Source organism: Dicentrarchus labrax, unplaced genomic scaffold, assembly GCF_905237075.1.
Source record: "Dicentrarchus labrax unplaced genomic scaffold, dlabrax2021, whole genome shotgun sequence".
In the NCBI taxonomy this organism is placed as follows: Eukaryota; Metazoa; Chordata; class Actinopteri; family Moronidae; genus Dicentrarchus; species Dicentrarchus labrax.
In genome coordinates this window covers 16,570,876-16,591,062 of record NW_026136704.1, presented here as the reverse complement: position 1 = coordinate 16,591,062, position 20,187 = coordinate 16,570,876, and the positions used below count along the sequence as shown (strand labels likewise).

Sequence of the window (20,187 nt, the reverse complement as noted above, 5' to 3'; positions counted from 1 at the left end):
ACAGACCGGACAGCCAAACAATTAGCTGAAACTCGCTATAAAACTCAGTAAAGCCGAGCATAGCTATAAATATGGGTGATAAATCTCTGTAGGTTCATCACTGAGAGTGACACCTCTCACATTGTCATTAGATACATTCTTATTGTAAAAATCCGTTATAGCCTCCTTAAATTACAAAACCCTGGAGTTATGACGTGTTGTTAATATCCATTGTGATGACATGCACACTCAAACTCACCACAAACATTAACACAGTCACAGAATAAAGATGAAGGGAGGAGGTTTTTACATACCAAAAAGAAGGTAAGCAGCGAGAGGGGAAAAGAAGGAGGGAAGAAGTAAGAGTAAGTTAAAAAATGATGAGCGCAGGAAAAGAGAAGTTTGTCCGCTGACGTGTTTAATTAAAATAAATGATTGGACTCACTATCACAGCAGGAACACATTGCAGAAGGAGAGAAAGAGTGACAGAGGGAGAGATGAAAGGACAGCAAAGGGAGAGGATGATAAAAGAGAGGGAGACGAGTGACAGAAAGGAAGTGAGGAAATACAGGAAAGAGGAGGGAGGGAGAGGGAGATTGAATGAAGAAAAAGGTGAGAGTTGGAGACAGTAGTTCTGAGCAAAAAGAATACTGAGAAGAAACTAAGCCATCTGGTGCTGTCTTTTTTGATTCTGGCATCAAAACTAACAGAGTTATTAATGCTTTATTTTCGTCAGCAGCAAAATTATTCTACGTGAGGACTCTGAGGAATGAGTAGAAACCAGTGGGTCATTAATTCCAACTTTCTGTTTTTGTTTGCATACAGCAGTGCCTCTGAATGTGTGAGTCGAAAAAAAAAAAGCCCTTTATAGGCCATGAGTCTGATTGTTGAGGGTTCCAACAAAAGTAAAAAGGTTTTTACTTGTTCCCTGTACGTGTCCTTGGTTATTACACTAACCCCTGTGGAAAAAGTGCTCAAACACGCACATATTAATATGTGTGCATTCTTACGTGTGTGATTGGTTACCTGCAGTGAGGTCATATCGCAGCAGGCTGAGGACCCATTCAGTGAGGACACAGGGGGTAAATAGGTAGTGGCTGTGGTCATCCACTGTAAACTTGGCTTTAACCTGAGAGTAAAGATACACAGGGAGATACGTGATACATACATAGAAAAAACTTAATTGGCAACTGAGAACATTGTGAATTTATGCTTAACTTTGTCAAAATAAGTCCCTTTAAATTGCTGGTTTATAAGTATAAAAGGCACCAACAATGATATTTAACCACTAATGGAACAATTTGTGTCATCCATAGTGGCAATTTGGAACTAGCCATACAGGGTGTAATTCACTGATAGACAACTATCCTACAGAACTCCACTCTCTCTCATTTCAAAACATCACATGGGTGTAGGTTCTGTTATTCAGTGGCACATTGCAGTTTTATTGAAATACTGCAATATACAAACAGCTCAGGAATGTTTTCCATGTCACCCAAACTTTACATAAACTACAACTTTAGCTGGCAAGAGACCCCAGAGCGACAACAAGGGTATCCAATTATTACTTGAAAATGTCACACAATTAATTATGTGTCATTTGTGACATTAATTAAGTGTTAAACACAAAAAAAATCATGCGGGTAAATAAGGGAGCCAGATATGCTGAGTGTAATTGATTTCCATTGACTGTAAATGTAGAAAGTTTATCCTGACATTTTCAACTACGCAGCATCTAATCTCTTTCTACAATACCGTGTAATGCTATACAAAAGAATCTCTGTAATTTATCTACTATACTTGTTTTATTAACTCTAGACTTGCAACTTCAAAAACACTGCTAGGAACCCGACCAAAACCCATGAATTCAAAGAAGGGCTATTTGCTTTTAAAGAATACAAGGGCCTGGGTGGTGTTATTGTGGTACAAATGGATGTAGGTATTTCTTCCCGATCACATTCATCAGTCAGCGTTCAGCCTGTGTGTACTTTTCTTCTGCCGGGGAACAACAGTGGATTCAATGTGGAATCACTCAAATTCCAATCAGAGTTTCCAATGACTTGTTTATGCTATGTTTAATATCTCAGGCAAGACTATGTTACTCTACAAAAACAAATGTGAACACAAATGAACACCCTTGTTTAAGTCAATACCTGTTCATAGAGCTGCACAAGAGACCCAGCCAGCTGGTGTGTTTTCCCTGTGCTGGCCCAGGATGCCTGGCTGCCCAGGCCATGCTGGAGAACTGGCTGCAGGTATGCTGAGTAGATGGTCTGCAGCTGCTCCCTGTCTGGATAGCTAAAAGGCAGAGGCAAAGAAGCAGAGAAACAGATGCATGCAGGAAAATAAAAAGAGAGGGGATCCGGGTCAGGTTTAGAGGGAGATCGACGGCAAAACAGAGAAACAGAGAAAGATGAGGGGTGATGATGGGAAACTTTAAGAAAATTTAGATAGCATGTAGGCAAATACATGCGTAATTACAGGCTGTTTGGTAATGTTTAAAAAAATGTGTGAAATTCCTTTGCACCATACTTACTCTATAGTGCAGATGCGAACTATAGATGAGAAGCGGGAGGTGAGTGAATGGCTCCCTACAGCACCCCCTGTTGACATGGAGGCCATCACCTGGATGTTCTCAAGACTCACCCACTCCAGATTTTCATCATAGAATCCCTTATATGTCAAAACCTGGAGGAGAGACAGAGAGAGAAAGAGATGGGAGATACAGAAATAAAAAAGTGGTAAGTATACAAGAGTTGAACGAAAGTAAGACATTTATTGTAGAAGAAGTCTGTAAAAGAGACTCCAAGTGCTTTCCTTTTTACGTGGAACAGCACATTTTACCCTCACTTATCATTATCATCCATTCACTAATTTCTTATCTGTATGTCTTTGTTTATGTATCTCTACCTGCTGCAGGAAGGCAGTGAGGTTGCTGGTCCCCCATTTGTCAGGTTTGGGTAGGTTTATGTCTTTTAGGTAGAGCACAAGGTTTTCACAGTCTTTGGGTCTGAAGACTCGTCCGGTGTTTGAGCTGAGCAACAGGCAGGTCTGACTGAGCTTCTGTAGGACATGGCGAGACGAGGTCTGGGCACTGCAGTGAACCACAGCGACTTGGGTGGACCGCAGCCGAGAGAAGGCGTAGCGCAGGAGCATGCTAGACAGAAATCAATACATGGAAAAAAGGATGACGAAAAACACAGCCACTTTTTTTTTTCAAAGGTGTGAAGAGACATGGCCTGACAGCTTCAGTCAAATGCATCAATGTTGTAACTCTTATATATCTCTAAAATGTTTAGGATTGTTCTGGAACTGCAGGAAAGGATGAGAGGAAGAAATGTGTGTTGGTGCTGTTTTTAGGATGGCCACTTGGGATCTGCAACGCACTGTTTGTCAGAACAGACCCGAAGGCAAAGAGAGACATTTTGAGAGGGCGCAAAACAGAGAGAGAGAATAATTGGAAAGTAAATGATGTGCATGCATGTGTTTGTGCATGTACGTTCCTTCCAGTGTATGTGTGTGTAAATTAATTACAAATCAAAAGACTAAGCTGACAAACCCAGTAACTCATTGGCACAGTGACCTTTCTGGCGATGTGAGGCAAGACAAGAGGATGAGAAAAGGAGACATTGAGTGAGACTTAACTGGAGTGTGAAAGGCAAACTGAGTGACCCTTGTTCTTCAACCCCCTGAGGAGGGAAGCAATTACTCTCTGTGTACACATACACAAGCCGAACACATACACCACACACATGCACACGCAGTTTGGATCCTTATTCTCTTTACACAAAAAGTCAAATCTTGAATAAAATAAGCTTTGATATCAGTGTTGATTGTGTGCTTGTGTCACTTTGAGTGTCCACATTTGAGTCCCTCCGCCTCACAGTCTATAATGCACAAGCAGACTAACATGTACATTATATGTACAGCATATGCACTGTGTCTCCATATACATAATATTGCAAGTGTGTGTGTGTGTGTGTGTGTGTGTGTGTGTGTGTGTGTGTGTGTGTGTGTGTGTGTGTGTGCAAATGCCTGTGCCTGTATGTATTATCTAAATGTTTGTGCTTTGTTTGTGCATGCATCTCCGCATGTGAAAAATTACCCCTTTCCGCAGCCCTCTGGCCCTACCACCATGAAGGGCTGCTTGTGCTGAGCGGTGAGCCACGGAGAGAAGCAGTGCAGACCTCTCTGCATGTCCGGAGTCTCAATAACAGGTAGTGTGTGTGTATGAGATAGCTGATTCAGTGTGAGACCCTCAGGACGCTGGAACGTGTAGGCTGCTAGATGGCCGCTGTCAGAGTCATAGTAGGTATCTAGTGGTTTTTTTATGTCTGGTGGGCTTTCCCTGGCCCAGCTCAGCAACTACAGAAGTACAAAGAAACAAAATCACACATTAGGATTGGGACATATTTCTGAGTTTTAACATTACAGAAGTTCCCCACCCACTAGTTGTATAGCCTGCTATAGTACTTTAATAATGACTCATCCTTTTTTTTTTTTTTTTTGAGACATGACACGTGAAGAAAAATTTCAGTCCTAAAACTAAACTGTTTCTTACAGTCAGCCCTCTGCCCATACAAAAAAACACAGGGGTCCTCACCTCTTTGGCAAACTCCTGTCGTGTTTTAAGGTTGAGGTTTCCTCCCAATCCTCTAAGAAGACCAACAATGAACTGACCTCGCTCTGTCACAGCGTTGAGGTGTGACAGCCCATTGAACACTGTGCCCACCAGACTAGTCTCCACCACAAAGTCATTCTGATGAAAGGAGAAAGAAGAGAGTTGATTTAGGAATAAATATGGTGAAAACAACAGACACCACCTATGTAAGTGTTACATAACTAAATTGAAGTGATCTTTGCAAATATATGTTATTTGTCTTATAATGTCAGCAATTAAATCCATTAAATGAACAGAGGCCAGTATAGTTTCAGCACCGTCTCAGCATCCAGGCCAAAACTTAATTTAGCACAGTGAAACAGTTTGACTGTTTTTGAGCCAGTGTGCAGAAATTGGAGAGGGCAAAGGTTACCTGTTTGAGGACCCAGTCCAGGGCTCGCTGGAAGTAGTCTCCCAGCCAGTTTTTCAAATGACTGCAACACTCCTCTGGCTGACCCCTCAACCACGACTTCAACAAGGCACCCACATCAATGTCCTCATCACTAAAAGTGGAGGTAAAAAAAAAACAAACAAAACAGTGAGATAAGTTAGTTGGGAAGGAAGGAATTTGTTAAGTTAATCAGTAAATACATAAAAGACTGTCTGCTTAGGCTGACTGACCTGAGAAAGATCATGCCCATGCGGGATATGGTGGCTGGTGAGGCACAGCTAAGGTCGTGAGTCTCAAACAGGAAGTTAACATTGGGTCCGAACTGGATGCGTTCTCCACTAGGCATGGTTAACAGCCGATTATCATCAAGCACTGAGTTCAGACTCTCAATCCACTCTGGATCAATGTCGCCATCGCACACAATCCATGAGCTCACCTCTAGAAAACACAAAAGTACATATCAGATATTGTAGATACACACCATACCCTTTAGGCTAACTGTGTCCACCCCTTGTAGAGTGTACTGGGTGCAAACAGATTAGTGACTAATTTGCACAATTTGAGTGTAGTCTGTTTCTTACCCTGTGGTTCTCTGACCACATTCCTGGCACTGTGTGTGAGGACACCATCAGCCCATTCTCTGGTATCCATGTCTATATGTCCCAGTAGCTGTTGTCTGGGCATGGCCTTAGGATTCATTGTGTACTGCTTCACCTGAAAATATAGAGCATTAGTCAAAGATTAGGGAAGGGTTTTTTTTTTTTTATAGACTCTTAAATAAATGCTTTTCATACTTTACATGCTGATTCATATTGGAATCCAAGCCTTACACAATATAAATTGTGTACAGCATTTTGAATATATTTTTACAAGTTAAATTAGATGCTATGTACAGTATAAATCATTGAATGAAAATCCAGGTAGGCGGTTTATCTCTTACTCACCACTTTGCCTGTCTTGCTGAGGGCAGCCCTCAGCATCCTCCAGAGTGTAGACTTCCCCGCTCCACTTGGCCCTACGATGACTACTCCCATGCGTTGTCTCAGCTGTTCATTCAGCTCCAATGCCTTCTTCAGCTATGCAGAAATGGAAAAACAGTCTGAGATTAATCTATTTACCCCCATCTTTCTAAAAAAAACTATCCAACTGTTGTCTTGGTGTTAATGTTAGATACTTTTTGCAGTACAGAGTGATCTCAACCACTGGCTGAATACCAGTTCATATCATGTAGCATGACAATAATGTGTATATTCGGTTAATGGATGCCTGTATACACACCTGGCTGGGTATAAGTTCAAGCCGTGCTTCCTTGTAAACTTGTTCCAGTGCTTGCATTAGTATCTGGTCCTCTACATCAGTGAAATTAACCCCGGAGAAGACATCTTTGACCAGAGCATCAAACCGGGAGCTATCGGCAAATGTGAGCTTGGACATGGTGTTCAGTCTCAACGCCTGCACCACCAGACTACTCTCCTGAACTGCATGTAGATGAAAAAGATTGATTTAATTTCCATTTCAAATGAAAATAGGATAGGAATGTAGAAACACAAAAAGATATGATTAAAACATTGCATTGTTTTATACTGGTGTTCAGAAAAAGAAGCAAAGAAAGAATACAGTCTCGATGGAGAAAAACACTCATTATTGCTTTGCTCTTGCACATGCCCCCTGTTATAAAAGTGCTAATTACCAAAGCTTGTCATGATTTAAGAGTTTGTCAATACTTTTGTTCTCTTCTCTCTTCTGCTGGCCTTCCCTGCAGGCACAAATGTAGTGTTTTTTCACAGCAGGGAGAAACACTTGGCCAGACTACACACAGAGAGAAACACAAGGAAACCTTTGGGACTCATCGCCAGAATGGAGGTGCATGTAGTGTGTGTGTGTGTGCGTGCGTGCGTGCGTGCGTGCGTGCGTGCGCGTGTGTGTGTGTTGGACAGATAAAGGGCGGGTGGTGGAACAGAAGGATTTGAAAGAGAGAGAAGGCGAGGGATGGATCCAAGAAAAGGCAGAGGAAAATGAAGAGAGAGATGGGGGGGAAAGTATTGAAAAGCAGAGACATGAAGGGTAGATGGGGGTGAGAAACAGAGGGCAGCGAGTGGGAACAAGTGGGACGAGAGCGGCATCGACAGCCAGGTATCAGAGAGAGAGCTAACAAGAGGTCAGAAGGAGGGGAAGAAAGACGTACTGAAGAGGTAAACAACAGAACTCTGGCAAAGTGTTTGGGAACAAGAGAATGGAGAAGGACAAAAGTACAGACTGAAGTGAAAAGCCCAAGGGAAGAAAAGTTTTTAAGGGGGACCATTTGGGCTAAATGTCAATTGATAGCGAGTCTGTATTAGAGGATTTAGAGGGCAAGGACAAGGTGTATAGGGAAGGTGCTGGTCAATAGAGCCTTTTCATGTTCAAGTACACTCATGCATAGTGTTTCTCAATCATTTAGAAGATATCCACTCATAGAGACACAGATTATCAAAACATTTCGTAGTGTGACCTTGTTGGGTATAAAATAAGCATCTCCAAACCAACCGTATTTTCACAATCACCTTATCCTCTAATCCTTTCCATCAGATCTACAGCTTACTATCGCTCAGGTCAGAAGCTTGATATCACTGCAACAGCTTTAGCACCACTCAGGGAACACTTTGACCAACTGATAAAAAAGTTTTCAGATTATTGACTTTTTGTGGAACAATTTGAAAAAACTTATGAAAAACTTCATAAGCAGTAAATACAGTACAGTCAGTTTGACTTTTCTGACTCTTAATAATGAATATTTGAATATTAGTAATAAAAAATCTTATGTAGATATTAAATATTAATATGTTGATAAACTTCAATTAGCTTTTGGCTGTCTGCAGCATGTCATATTATACGACAGTGCAGTCATGACTATTCTGCCCTTGCGGTATATTTATTTCTGATCTGTTGAGCAGGCTGTCACAAGTCAGAAGAAATTAGGCATCCAACAATCAAATAACTTTAATGCCATAATTGATTCAACAATTTGGTTTCTGAACCACTGAGCAGATTTTTTTCAAGATTTGTTTATCTCATCAAGAGTTGCTAATGTTCAAATCAACAATGATTTTAGAAGTTGCCACTAAAAATACTACATCATTATCATCGAGCTCGAGCTCTCTGAGGTGTTTTGAAACTAATTAATAAACAGATTCGATGGCTCATGACCCACATTCAGCTCTTAAATAAATTAACTATCTGAATGGTCTTCCTATTCTGATGGTGATCATTTTCTGTGGAGTTATAGTCAGCTATAGTCACCACTGGTGGGTTAGCACTTATAGACTTTAGAGCTTGTCTATAAATATTTACCATTGCTGCATGTAAAATTGCTGTTTAGTCCTTGGTGTCTATTTGTTACATAATGGACTTCAACTTTATTACTGTATTATTTTTTCCACCTATGAAGCATGAATAAATTCTATTTCTAATTCTAGAGTATTGAAGAAGTATCAAACTGACAGTGTAACTTTTAGTAGCTCTCAATATCAGTTGTCAATACTGACAGAATATACAGACTCGTAGAGAGTGACACTTACTACAAATACATTTGGTAAACTGTGTAGAATAATTGCTCAAATTTGTATTGATTGCGTGTCCTGCTGTGCCTTTTCAAAAGAATTAACTCACTGAGAACATTACAGTTCTCAGTAGAGATAGACGGATACATTTACTAGGCCAATATATCGGAGGGATATTAGCTTACAAGCTTATATCACTATTGGTGTACATGTCGGCCGATATGTAAGAAAAAATATCAGTACAGACATGCCAAACTAGGTTGGAGGTAATTTAGAAACAGTGTCATCATTAAATAGGTTGTACACCAGTCTTGGACACATAGGGATCTGTATCAAGATTGTTTATGTTGGGTTTTTAAAAAAAAACTACTACTGTTAGATAACGGATTTTTTACATAATTTACATATATCAATATCAGTCTCAGCCTCAAAATACAGTATAGGTCACACTAAAGTTTTTGATCTTACCTTCACTCTGCTTAAAACAAGAAAAATGTACCTTAGCAACAAGTTTTTGACCAGGATCATTCAAGTATTCAAGGTTTCACAGTAGCTCACAGCAAATTATTTCCCTGATTAGCACAACTTTAGACAGAGAGAAGTTAGCAGTGACATAACCTCGTGTTGTGTTTGACTAGAATGAGAGCTTCCCCATTTTCAGCCCCTGATGGCATGTCATTGTAGATCCCAACATGTTGCAATGCATTTCAATCAAAAATTTCTTTTGCTGCTCTGGATTAGTCACATTTGTCATAAGCACTCTCTATTAATAGGTGTTTGCACCATATGTGTTGCGTTGTGCAGTTGTGGTTCCCAAACACAATGAGTAATGGTACTATGTACTTTTGACAGCAATGAATGTGAGTCAAGCTAATGGCCAAAGAGGCACCGACTTTTTCCTAACTTTCCAGCCAATGCCTCACAGAAATATTGTACCTTAAACTAAAAAAATAGCCAGAAGGGGTCTTACTCTTCTCCTTGTCATGACTCCTCCTCTGTTGCTGCAGGAGACTGCCACAGGCCTTCAGCACTGTCTTCAGAGCACGTAAACCCCAGTCATAGTGCTGCTGGGGAGTCAAAAGCTCCCTGGACACACAAATAAAGGCACATTTTCACATATACTCACACACTCCGAATTGACTCTAGTACTGCGTCTAGTGCTAATGGATGGGAGGAACTTATCCACAAAATCAATATAATGCAATAGTGGCAGTATAGATAATTAGATATAGTTTGAAATAAATACAACACCCACAACATGATTCAGTTTGTAACAGAAAAAAACACCAACACTTAGTGAACTACACAGACAAAAAGACCCGACTGGTGACACGGGTCACATATATATTTAGTAGTCTGGTGATACGTTCATGGACAATGTAATAAATCTCATACTCCTACTACATCAATCCTAACCTGAACCGAAAAAAAGATTCAATTTCTACCTGGCCAGGTTGAAGATCGCCACCAGTTTGCGTCCAAGTATTTCTCCATTTTTAAAGCCTTCAGAGTATAGGATGACCTCAGCAATGAGCTCATTGTCTGGCCTGCTCATGGCCACAGGCCTGAACAACTGCTTTAGATTGTCTGGAAGCTTCTGTCTGCCTCCATAGCCTTTTCCTGCTGGGTTCAATGTGATGAACACCCCAGAGTTTGGGTCCAATTCCACCTGGAGGATGAAGAGAAGAGAATAATATGCTCTTTATACTAGCATAGATATAGTTTGATGGATTGCTTGATGATTAATGACCTAAACTAACATTTCCAGCCACAATGGAGGAATAAATAACTGATTTATTGACAGACTGATTTGACAGAAAGGCAGGTTGAATGTAAAAAACTTGCACTGTGCTTGTTTAAGTATGTGTGTATATACAAGCCAGCGAACACATGAAGATATAAGAAAGGTGAGCTCAGGAAATATTTGTAATTGTTTTTGGGCATTAATGCTTAAAAACAATGTCTTTTTCTGGATCTATTCTTATATCCTGACCTCTTTCCCCAGCAAATCACATATGTTCTTGTGATGTTTAAGGGAGTCTTGAATGGCCTGAATCTGCATGGAAACTGCAGACAACACTGCCTCCTCTAAGCGGTTAAACTCATCAAAGCAGCCCCATGCTCCACACTTCACCAAGCCCACAAAGATTCGTCCCATTGACTTCACATCGATACCCTGAAAACACACAAACAGATGCAAACCAGAAAAAGATCATTGGCAGTTGTTCTCAAAAACAGTCTTGTTTTCAGAAATCATACCTGGTATGCACATTTACTTAATTAGTGAATTGAATAGGGTGTTGTCTACAAATAATGATCACTAATATAGTAGTTTTGGCTGACTTGTTAAACTTGTCACATACTCTCTAGGAGCATCTTTATACCTCATCGCAGTTGAACACTAGCACTTGTCGTCCGAACAGCCCCCCCAGGGCCTTGACTGACTCGGTCTTGCCTGTGCCAGCGGGCCCATAGGGGTTACCCCCAAGCCCCATCTTCATGGCTTGGGTCAGGGTCAGGTAGCACTTATCAGTCAGTGGAGTATGCACCAGCTTAGCCGCATTCCCCTGGGAGACAGAAGAGGTAGGATGGAAAAGAAAGTGAGCAATAAAGTGAGAAAGAAACGGCCCGAAACACAGTGTGATGGTCAGACAGAAGTAAAGATATGGGGAATCGAGGGAAGTACAACAGAGGGGGAAAGAAGCCAGCAGAGGATAAAGGCAAACATACAGATGATGGATTAGAGAAGGAGGAATGAAAAACAAATGAAAGACAGGCAAAGAAAATGAAAATGAGTGAGACTGAGTCTAGCTTGTGTTTTTTTAAATGAACTGCAGAGAGGACATAAAGCGAGCAATCTTCAGCGCTCCCCATCTATGCATAAACAGTGCCCCCAAAAGGTAAAGAATAAGAACTTCAAGTATAATCCTGAAAGATAACTGCACTGCATCCTAGGATATTTTAGGGATTGCGGTGGCATCAGTGGAGTTTCCTGTTTACAATACCAACTATCTATAACTCAATTTTTGTTGTGCATTGGGTTAAGTAAAACATGTACAAATGACTATGGACTCCTGATACAACATTGTATGTTACTTGTGTGATACTACAAGTGACTATGGTATGTATGTATGTACTGTGTTAATAAATCAGAATATGGCAAGCTCGACTGTAAATGCACAAGAACTTCTCATATGCATTTGTTGATGAACTGCAGTAAAAAAATATATAAATTATATGCACAGTATGCAAATCATGCATGTGAGCCATCTACAAAGAATAAATTCATCAAATTCTGGCAATGGATTCATCTTTTTTTTATCAAGTAAAAACACCCATTTTTCAATTACAATAGAAGAGTGGATCCAGATTAAGCTTACAGTACATGCTAACGCACCTGGTATTCATATGTATAGCTGAACTGTGCATCCACCATATGTATGAGGCAACATTTGTCTGTTCCCATGTAGAAGCGAAGCTGCTTCTTCCAGGCCCAGGCATCAGGGCTAGTAACTACTGCCTGGTTAAGTTGCTTCACCACGCTGATGTTGTGAATAATATCCAGGATCAAGGCCTTCAGCTTCAGCTGCAGGACACTGGACTCTGTACAGGAAGACATGCATGAACATTAGGATGGCAGAATTGTTAGGTTTGCACAAACAGTTTTCATTATTACAACAATTACTTACAACAAGGCAAAACCTATTTGGCATTTGTAATGAAAAAGACACATACACACAGGAGTAGCTAACTGTATAACTGTATAAAATATTATACAAAGTGCTGTAGAAGCTTATTTTTTATCCTGTTGGTTCAAAGTAAAAGTTGTATATGTTTTCATATCCAATTGATGGTCTCTATAATATAAAGTTCTCTGTCTCCCTTTTCTCAATTACCTTGAACAAGATTTTTTATTAACACTCACTTTAATACCTAATAACTTTTGTATGTAGTGTTAAATCAGGTCCTTAGATAAAATCTTCGCTGTGAATAGAGGCTTTTCTTGTAAGCTGACAGAATGGCAATCGCTTTTACGTTGCAACTTTTGTCAGTTGTTAGAAAAGCTGTTACAAGTAAAAAAGCAGAATTGTATCGATTGGTGAAAATAATACATGGGACCACTCACTGTGTAAACAAACCTGACATCTCAGATGAGAAGGAGATTTTGACATACATGAATACAGCCACACTGATATTCTGGGAAGTCAATATCACCAACAAATACTGGTTTAACATAAATTACTGCACAAAATGCAGAAATATGCAATTGTAGCAATTTAGAAATTTAATTTTTACTAACTTGTCCAACAGCCCAATATATATTATTTAATACCCTCTATAAAAGAGAGTAGTGTCACAGCTAAGCAAAAAATGAAAAAGAAAACAGAAAAGAATAGTAAGCATATTGTAAGAATAATACATTAGGGGTACTGTTTAAGTGAAGTATTCACTGCATATTAAATAAAATAAATAATATTCAATCATATTTTTAAATTCATATATACATAAATAATCAGCAGAATTTCTTCTTACTGCCAAACAGCACCAATAACAACAAAAATCCAGTCGGGCTATAGTAAGGGAGTACTTCTCATACAGAAATTTTTGACTTAGATCTTTGAATCATAAATATTTTCTGTGGAGTACTTTTTCTACATACACTACATTTAATATTTTAAATTATAGTGAGTCCAACTGTTATGTGCTAGGTAGATGCTTTGAATGCCTTGTGTGTGATGGCAGCCTAGCTGCAGAGAGGCAAAAAATATTGGCAAATGTACACCATCCTGTCTTGTCTCTGTGCCAAAGGGGAGATCGCTCCCACTCCCCGCCAGGGTTTATGGCCCATTAATGTAGACTGGGTAATTAGATTATCCTTCTTGCCATTACTTTAGCTGCTTTAATCAGTACAGCCGCTACTAAGCCTCTTCAGCCTACCTAGTTTTTAAGGGAGCCAGTAATTTAATGACATGTTATCATGGAAATGAGTGCTATTTCAAGCGTGGATGGTTGACGATTTTGAGTGCAAGACGGTCACAAAATTAACTGTTTTATCTGCAAATGTAACAGCCTCCATCGGTGCTGCGCTGAAATATATGGTATCCAGCAATTTGGTCAGAAAGTCAAAATCTAGTAACTATGTGTGGGTCCTGTGATTCTTTATGCAAGTGAAACAAGCATTACTTTCATAGATATATTTTTCATGACAGAGAAACTTCAGCTGCAATGTCCCATGAAATGATGCCACTACTGGGGTTATGGGGGAGCTTTTCATCTCATGCGTGAATAAGAAACCTTGGTTTAAATTTAAACTTCCTTTTTACAAATTCAAGTTCTGTGAAAAAAAACTCCACTGTCATGCTTTATGTAGCCATATATTCAGCCCCAACTCATTAGTCATTAGCCTGCCAGCCAATACATCTGCAGCTTTAAAGGGTACGGCCTCTAGATTCACACAAGAGCAGTCATTCGGCATTAATCTCTCAGTCCTTTGTAACAACACAAGATTTTGATCAGAGCTCAATCATTAACAACACAAGAGGGAGTCTGATAGTGGAACAAACAGCAGTTGTCAAGTAGCAACAGTTTATAAGGACAGCACAGCAATTTAGAGAGGAATGTGATCAGCCACTAAACAAAGCAGGAGAAAAAAAACTCTGCCGCAGAAATGAATAGGGGTTAAAAAGCAACATCCAGAGCATTATACCACCATGTCTAATAATGAACACTAGACATAACACTTTGCACAGGATATGGTACTGACTATCTCAGCTTCCTCTGTCTGGATTTGCATTAGTCTCAAATCAGAAATTGTTCCTCTCAATGTTGAATGACATTACATATTCAGAGTTTAGTCAAGACAGATACAGTATATGGACAAATACATTTATGGGTGACATAAGAAGGTTTTGTATCAACTAAACTACAAAACTAGAAATAAAGAGAGGGAGACAGAGGAAGACCAGGATCAGGACCTGTACACAACCTACACAAACACAAAAAATTTTTTCATCCCATCCCTACTGTCACTTAACTATGTTTATTTAACATGCTTCCTGGATATCAGCGCACCTGTGCACGTTTACAACGGCCTTAATTAACTTTGGCCACTGCTGGTACAAAACAAGATGACAGTCACACATCCATGACATATTATGAGTTTATAAAGTTGCTATGGTTAACATGTTGGCAAACAAATGCCTACTTTGGTTGTGTTCAGCAAATGGAGTTGAAGAAAGATCCACAGGAGTTCAATAAATTTCAATTTGAAAAAAAGGATAATCCTGAAGCTGTAGGACTCCACTTAATGAACGTGCAGAGATAAGAGTAAAAATGAAATGGGTGTAGAGGAAAATTTCAGGATAAAAAAACACATTAACACTCCATACATACAGTATGCTGCTATTTAGCTAACAGCTACAGCTAAAATCTTTAAAGCCAATACATTGGCTGTTCGTAGCAAAGAATCACTGACAGCAAAAATACCTCAGGGGTGTAAATGGGAGTGGAGGTTTGAGATAAAAACAACCACTTTATGTTTATTTCAGCAACCTTTTTCAGGTGAACCGTGTCCCTAGCTGATGCTAGTTGAAAATTTCATTTTAACTTCAGTATTTTGTTTGTGCTGGAATGAGAGAGACTGTGGCTGAGTATTTTGTTCTGGAAGAAGTCACACCAGCCTGAAAGGATAACATACATTCACTAATGCATATACACACAAACACAGACAGAACTACCTGTGTTAGCGTTGTCGTCAGAGCTGGTATCCACTGTAGTGTAGTGTTCTAATTTGGCATTGAGCTCCAGCTCCAGCTGCTGCAGATTTTGCTCTTTTAGAGCTCTTTCCACATCCTCAGTAAACTGGATTTGCTCAGCCAGACACAGAATCTGTGCCAAAAATAAGAAAGTTCAGACACTTGAGTAATTAAGAAGACATTCTTACTGGCAAACTCATTTATTTCACATCCGGAGTCACAAATCACTGACATATGTGGTCTTGGATTTCAACTTGAAGAAACATTGTGCTACCACAAAGGTCATTGGGAATATTCAGAAAAAAAATTATATTCTAGATGTCCAGATATCTTCAAATACAAATGGACTGTATAAAAAGTGTGTGTACCTGAGATGGGTAGCGTGAGGGGTCCACCTCTCCTTTCTTCCCTGCAGACACACATTCATACAACAGGTGCTTCAGAGTCTCCTTCATTTCCACAGACAACTCACTTAGCCACACCTAGAAAGAAGTTCACACGCCACCACAAAGAGATACAAATTAATTAATAACAGTGTATATATATTATATAAAATACACTTTTGTAGTGCTCAATCCTTCATTTAAAAAATAATAAGACCAGTGTGTAGGATTCAGTGGAAGCAAGTGGTGAACTGTGACCATTTGAATATAGCTCAGCCACAAAAGGCTCTCTCTGCAGTTTGATTTGTCTGCTCTGGGCGATTCTCACTACAAAAACAAACCTATGAATTTTATATTAGATTTTTGCGAATAGATCTTCCAAAATGTTGTACACTGGAGTTTTAATACAATATACTTTATTTCAAACACGCTAAAAAAAACATACATGCAAGTGCCCAATCAAATGTAGTGTCCAAACAGCTTTACCTCCACAAGGCTGGAGATGCGTATGAGGTTTCTAAGTGGCACTATTTCTCCCTCCAAAGAACACATGGCGACAATGTGCTGGCACTGCTCATCAAACATAACACTGTGGATACCTGCACAGATAATACATATGCAGATTACCTTCAATGTCCAACAAAATATGCTATGATACATAGGGAACAAGGAAGAGAGGAGGAGAGAATAAAACAGAGCAACAGATAACATAATGGAAAAACAGGCTAAAGCACAGCATTGGAGAAAAGAAAACAGGATAGAACAAAACAGAGTTTTCTGACCTGCAAACAGTTTTTTCAGGTGTGACTGAATGACAGTTGGATTGGTTGCCTGACCAAGAATCTCTAACAGATCATCATCGCCTATGAAATAGAACCGTGGGAAAGCAGAGCGCTTCTCCTACGATAACCACACACAGAAAAAACAAGTTGTAAAATAGTTGTGATGCTTACAATTCATTTTAGACATATGTAGTCTTTGCGTGGAAAAATGCCTGTGTGTGTGTACCTCCAGGAACTCATTAAGTGACTTTTGGCAGCGCTGCAGTTGATCCAGTATGGTGACCAGGGAGTTTCTGATGCCTGCCCTCGAGCTCAGAGAAACAACTCTGTTGTCTCTCTGAATGTCTGACATTATAGACCTGTCGCATACAGAGAAAGTGCTTTGTTGCTGAATGTGCATGTCCCAGAAAAAACTATCCTATTGTTATACTGAATATCAGCCATAATACACTTGAAGGTTAAACAGTAAATGAATTTTCTGTTTTGAGTACATCAAAACATATGTGTTGTGCAACAAGATAACAACTGACAATCAGTACAGGATGTAGGGATAGAATTGTACAATGAATATGAGAGCGGGCCATGCTCTTGCTGTCTTTTGGTCAAATTTAATAGATCTACATTGTACCTGCATTACTTTAGCTGACAACCAATTTACAATAAAGAGCAGAGGTTCGAGCTGTGATGTGATTCAGTCTCTCTCTCTCTCTCTCACACACACACACAGTACCTGAAGTCTTCATCAACCCGTTTGAAGCGGGCCTCCTCCCTGGGCAATGCCCCTCGTCCAAAAATAGGCTCCAGATAAACCCAGCGCCTCTGGATGGCATTCAGACTCAGCAGATACTCATCTAAGTCTGATAGACGTACCTCCCACAGGCTGACCTGGATATACATGTAACATTGGTTGGTGCTGCTTCATTTCAAGGATTTGTGAACCACAAATAACAAAAACCACGCACCTACATCTACAACAATGCATTTGATCAAGTTAACAAATTTTTTATCTTTATTAAACAGGATGTCTGGGGGGAGTTACTTTTCCCAAAAATGAAAATGAAGCACTCAAAGAGTATAAAAGTATATTCATGGATTCAAGCCTTTGACCTGACCTTGTCTTGGAAGCTGCGGTAGTAGGGAGAGTCTTTCAGAGACTGCAGCAGACAGCGGTTATCTCCCACCTGGATGGGCACAGAGTGGTGATAAAGCCAATGTTTTCTAATTCATAAGATTTCATTTAATGGTGCCAGTAGATTTGCCTGCATTTTCTTGTAGATGTGTCTGTGCCTTTGCGCCAAATCTAACTACAAAATGTTCCCTAGAAGTTAATAATAATCAGAAAAAATTAAACAAGGGTAAATTCTGACCATGTAAATAGTAATAACAACAGCTGAGGGAGCCTTTTCAAAAGATTATAGTAAATGTTTTTAAAGCATTGCTCTGTCTACAGAATTCACTTTTGTATACCATCCAATGTACTGCATTAATTTATTATATAAATAAAGTATAATAAAGTAGTAACATTTTTACTGCCAAGATTTTGGCTCACACCTTTATCAGGGGCAGAATAGTTAAAGAGTTAGAGACATCTTTATATTTAACATAACATTTATTTATGAATATGTAACAAAACATGTAAGAGACATCCAACAGGAAACTTGCACTGCACTATCAGTAATAAGGTTACCATGTGTATCATCTGCATCTGTAATATCTGTATCACTACCTGTTTTGCATGTTACTATATCAGAACATCTTGTGGTGCACAACATACCCACACACTCAGACCTGTTTAGTAAGGGGTAGAAAACTAAAAATAAATTCAGGGACCAGGCACAGATGTGCTTTAGAAGTGTTAAGCAGCTTCTTAAGATCAATTCTAAAACTCAAAGGGTCTCAGTGTAGAGATGACTGAGAAATCCCTGAATTGGGTTGAGAGAAGTTAGTGGGGATGTGGAATTAATAAAAACCAGTAAAACATTGTTTTCATTTGGGTAGATGCCATCTGTTTGTACAAGTATGTTATTGTCAAAGTATGGCCAATAAATCTATAACCTGTTACAATTAACTGTAATTTACGTTAATGGCTGCCTAAAACAAATGCTGACTTTGTGACATTTTAGACCAAGTGTGTGTTTTGTGTTTACATACAGTCCATATTTGTCTGCCCATGTGTCTACCTGGTTGACTATATCCTTCCAGTCCTTGATGAGGGTGAGGGTGCGCCTGCTGCTGTCTGTATACTCAGTGAGGTTGAAGGTTGCTGCAGCTCCCCACAAGTCCAGCTCCCTCAGGGCTTCTCTGATTGTCACTTCTGCCTGAGCACGACTGTTCAGGTCCTAAATGCAAACACACATGCACACATGATTTGTGTTCATTCACCAGTTTATATACATTTGATAACACCAGTACAAGCCACTATTACTCCTCTGAGGTGGCAGGCAATAACTTTTACTTCTGCACTGCCTGTGTGCCTTATTCAGTCAAATCTTCAATGAAATAGAGTAAAGATGTAGGTAATCTATGTGAACTGCCAGAAACATATTGTTAGGCACTCAAAATCTAAGACTGACCATTGTCCCATAACTCAAAAGACGAAGAGGTGTGTGTCCCTATGGAAGTGCGTCCTTCCATCCAGTATGTATATGTAGTATTTGCATGAGTGTGTGTGTGTGTGTGTGTGTGTGTGTGTGTGTGTGTGTGTGTGTGTGTATATACCTTGAGCTCTAAGGCCTTTTCTATGATGGTATTTGCCACACCAAGGAGGTCATTAAAGGCGAGTCTCTCTAAAGTTGTCCCTCTTGGAAGGCCAAGCAAACGGAACATGTCCAACCAGTGGTCCTGGGACAGATGCTCCCCACGCACATACTTCAGCACTGGAACCATGTTCTAGAAATGTAGATGGAAAAGTTTAAAAATATAATATATAATAATTCTAAATAAATAAAATACTAAAAACTAACCGAAGATGTGGAATGAGATCCATGATCAAATCAATTCCTGCTTCAAAGATAATACTTTAACCACCATCCACCTATAGTTTTTCCAACAATGCCTTGTTCATTTATAACAAATACCCTGAAACTGAGAGAAAGTCAACTGTACTGCTGTATACCTTGTATTTGTCCACTTCTCCTTGCAGTTTAACAGACATGGCAGTAGGCTGCTCCAGCTTTCTAAGTCTGTCCTGCCACGTAAATAGAAACTCCTCAAACACATATGTCTTACTCCTGCAAAATAACAGCAACATACAAATTAACACACAATTAGACAGCAGAGACAGTTCCAAATTAAGAGGACTGAGATCCATAAACAGAAGGCCTCAACGTAACCACACTACCTGAATGTGATCCAGTCCTCCTGGGCCTTTTCTGTGAAGCCTTGCTGCCACTCCTCATACAGACCCCACATCTGACTGTACTGCTCCATGTCTCTTTTTGTCTCTTCCGCCAGAGAGAAATCTGGAGCCTCCAAGTCAAAATAGGTACAGTCCTCACTGAGAGGAGAGGAAAGGAAAGGAAAGGAAAGGAAAGGAGATTAAGATGCACAATTTTCATTTCATTGACGGTGTCAAGACCTGCCGTAAAGGCACTGAAATTTGATCTTGTAGGGAGAACTACTTCACAAGAAGGCTTTTATAGACGTTCTAGTCTTTGGTAGCTGCTGTCCATGGTGCCCTGGGCTGTAGTGTAATTGAG

The 20,187-nt window shown here is 39.7% G+C and overlaps 1 protein-coding gene across 6 annotated transcripts in view; it reads right to left on the bottom strand.

The window, feature by feature from the left end:
- Positions 1 to 20,187, bottom strand: part of LOC127361717 (cytoplasmic dynein 2 heavy chain 1) — a 150,939-nt gene that overhangs the window by 115,973 nt on the left and 14,779 nt on the right. For all 6 annotated transcript variants that reach the window (XM_051396538.1, XM_051396542.1, XM_051396540.1 and 3 more), the window contains exons 25-51: positions 19,830 to 19,985; positions 19,605 to 19,719; positions 19,208 to 19,378; positions 18,670 to 18,828; positions 17,602 to 17,670; positions 17,220 to 17,374; positions 16,716 to 16,848; positions 16,490 to 16,607; positions 16,194 to 16,306; positions 15,693 to 15,806; positions 15,307 to 15,457; positions 11,967 to 12,172; positions 10,954 to 11,136; positions 10,563 to 10,745; positions 10,015 to 10,238; positions 9,540 to 9,655; positions 6,309 to 6,508; positions 5,975 to 6,106; positions 5,612 to 5,744; positions 5,261 to 5,468; positions 5,013 to 5,142; positions 4,583 to 4,738; positions 4,085 to 4,344; positions 2,890 to 3,136; positions 2,516 to 2,667; positions 2,133 to 2,277; positions 1,006 to 1,108 (exon numbers count right to left, since the gene is read on the bottom strand). In XM_051396538.1, coding sequence (XP_051252498.1) covers positions 1,006 to 1,108; positions 2,133 to 2,277; positions 2,516 to 2,667; positions 2,890 to 3,136; positions 4,085 to 4,344; positions 4,583 to 4,738; positions 5,013 to 5,142; positions 5,261 to 5,468; positions 5,612 to 5,744; positions 5,975 to 6,106; positions 6,309 to 6,508; positions 9,540 to 9,655; positions 10,015 to 10,238; positions 10,563 to 10,745; positions 10,954 to 11,136; positions 11,967 to 12,172; positions 15,307 to 15,457; positions 15,693 to 15,806; positions 16,194 to 16,306; positions 16,490 to 16,607; positions 16,716 to 16,848; positions 17,220 to 17,374; positions 17,602 to 17,670; positions 18,670 to 18,828; positions 19,208 to 19,378; positions 19,605 to 19,719; positions 19,830 to 19,985 — 4,232 coding nt within the window. The remainder of the gene's footprint in view (positions 1 to 1,005; positions 1,109 to 2,132; positions 2,278 to 2,515; positions 2,668 to 2,889; positions 3,137 to 4,084; positions 4,345 to 4,582; positions 4,739 to 5,012; positions 5,143 to 5,260; positions 5,469 to 5,611; positions 5,745 to 5,974; positions 6,107 to 6,308; positions 6,509 to 9,539; positions 9,656 to 10,014; positions 10,239 to 10,562; positions 10,746 to 10,953; positions 11,137 to 11,966; positions 12,173 to 15,306; positions 15,458 to 15,692; positions 15,807 to 16,193; positions 16,307 to 16,489; positions 16,608 to 16,715; positions 16,849 to 17,219; positions 17,375 to 17,601; positions 17,671 to 18,669; positions 18,829 to 19,207; positions 19,379 to 19,604; positions 19,720 to 19,829; positions 19,986 to 20,187) is intronic.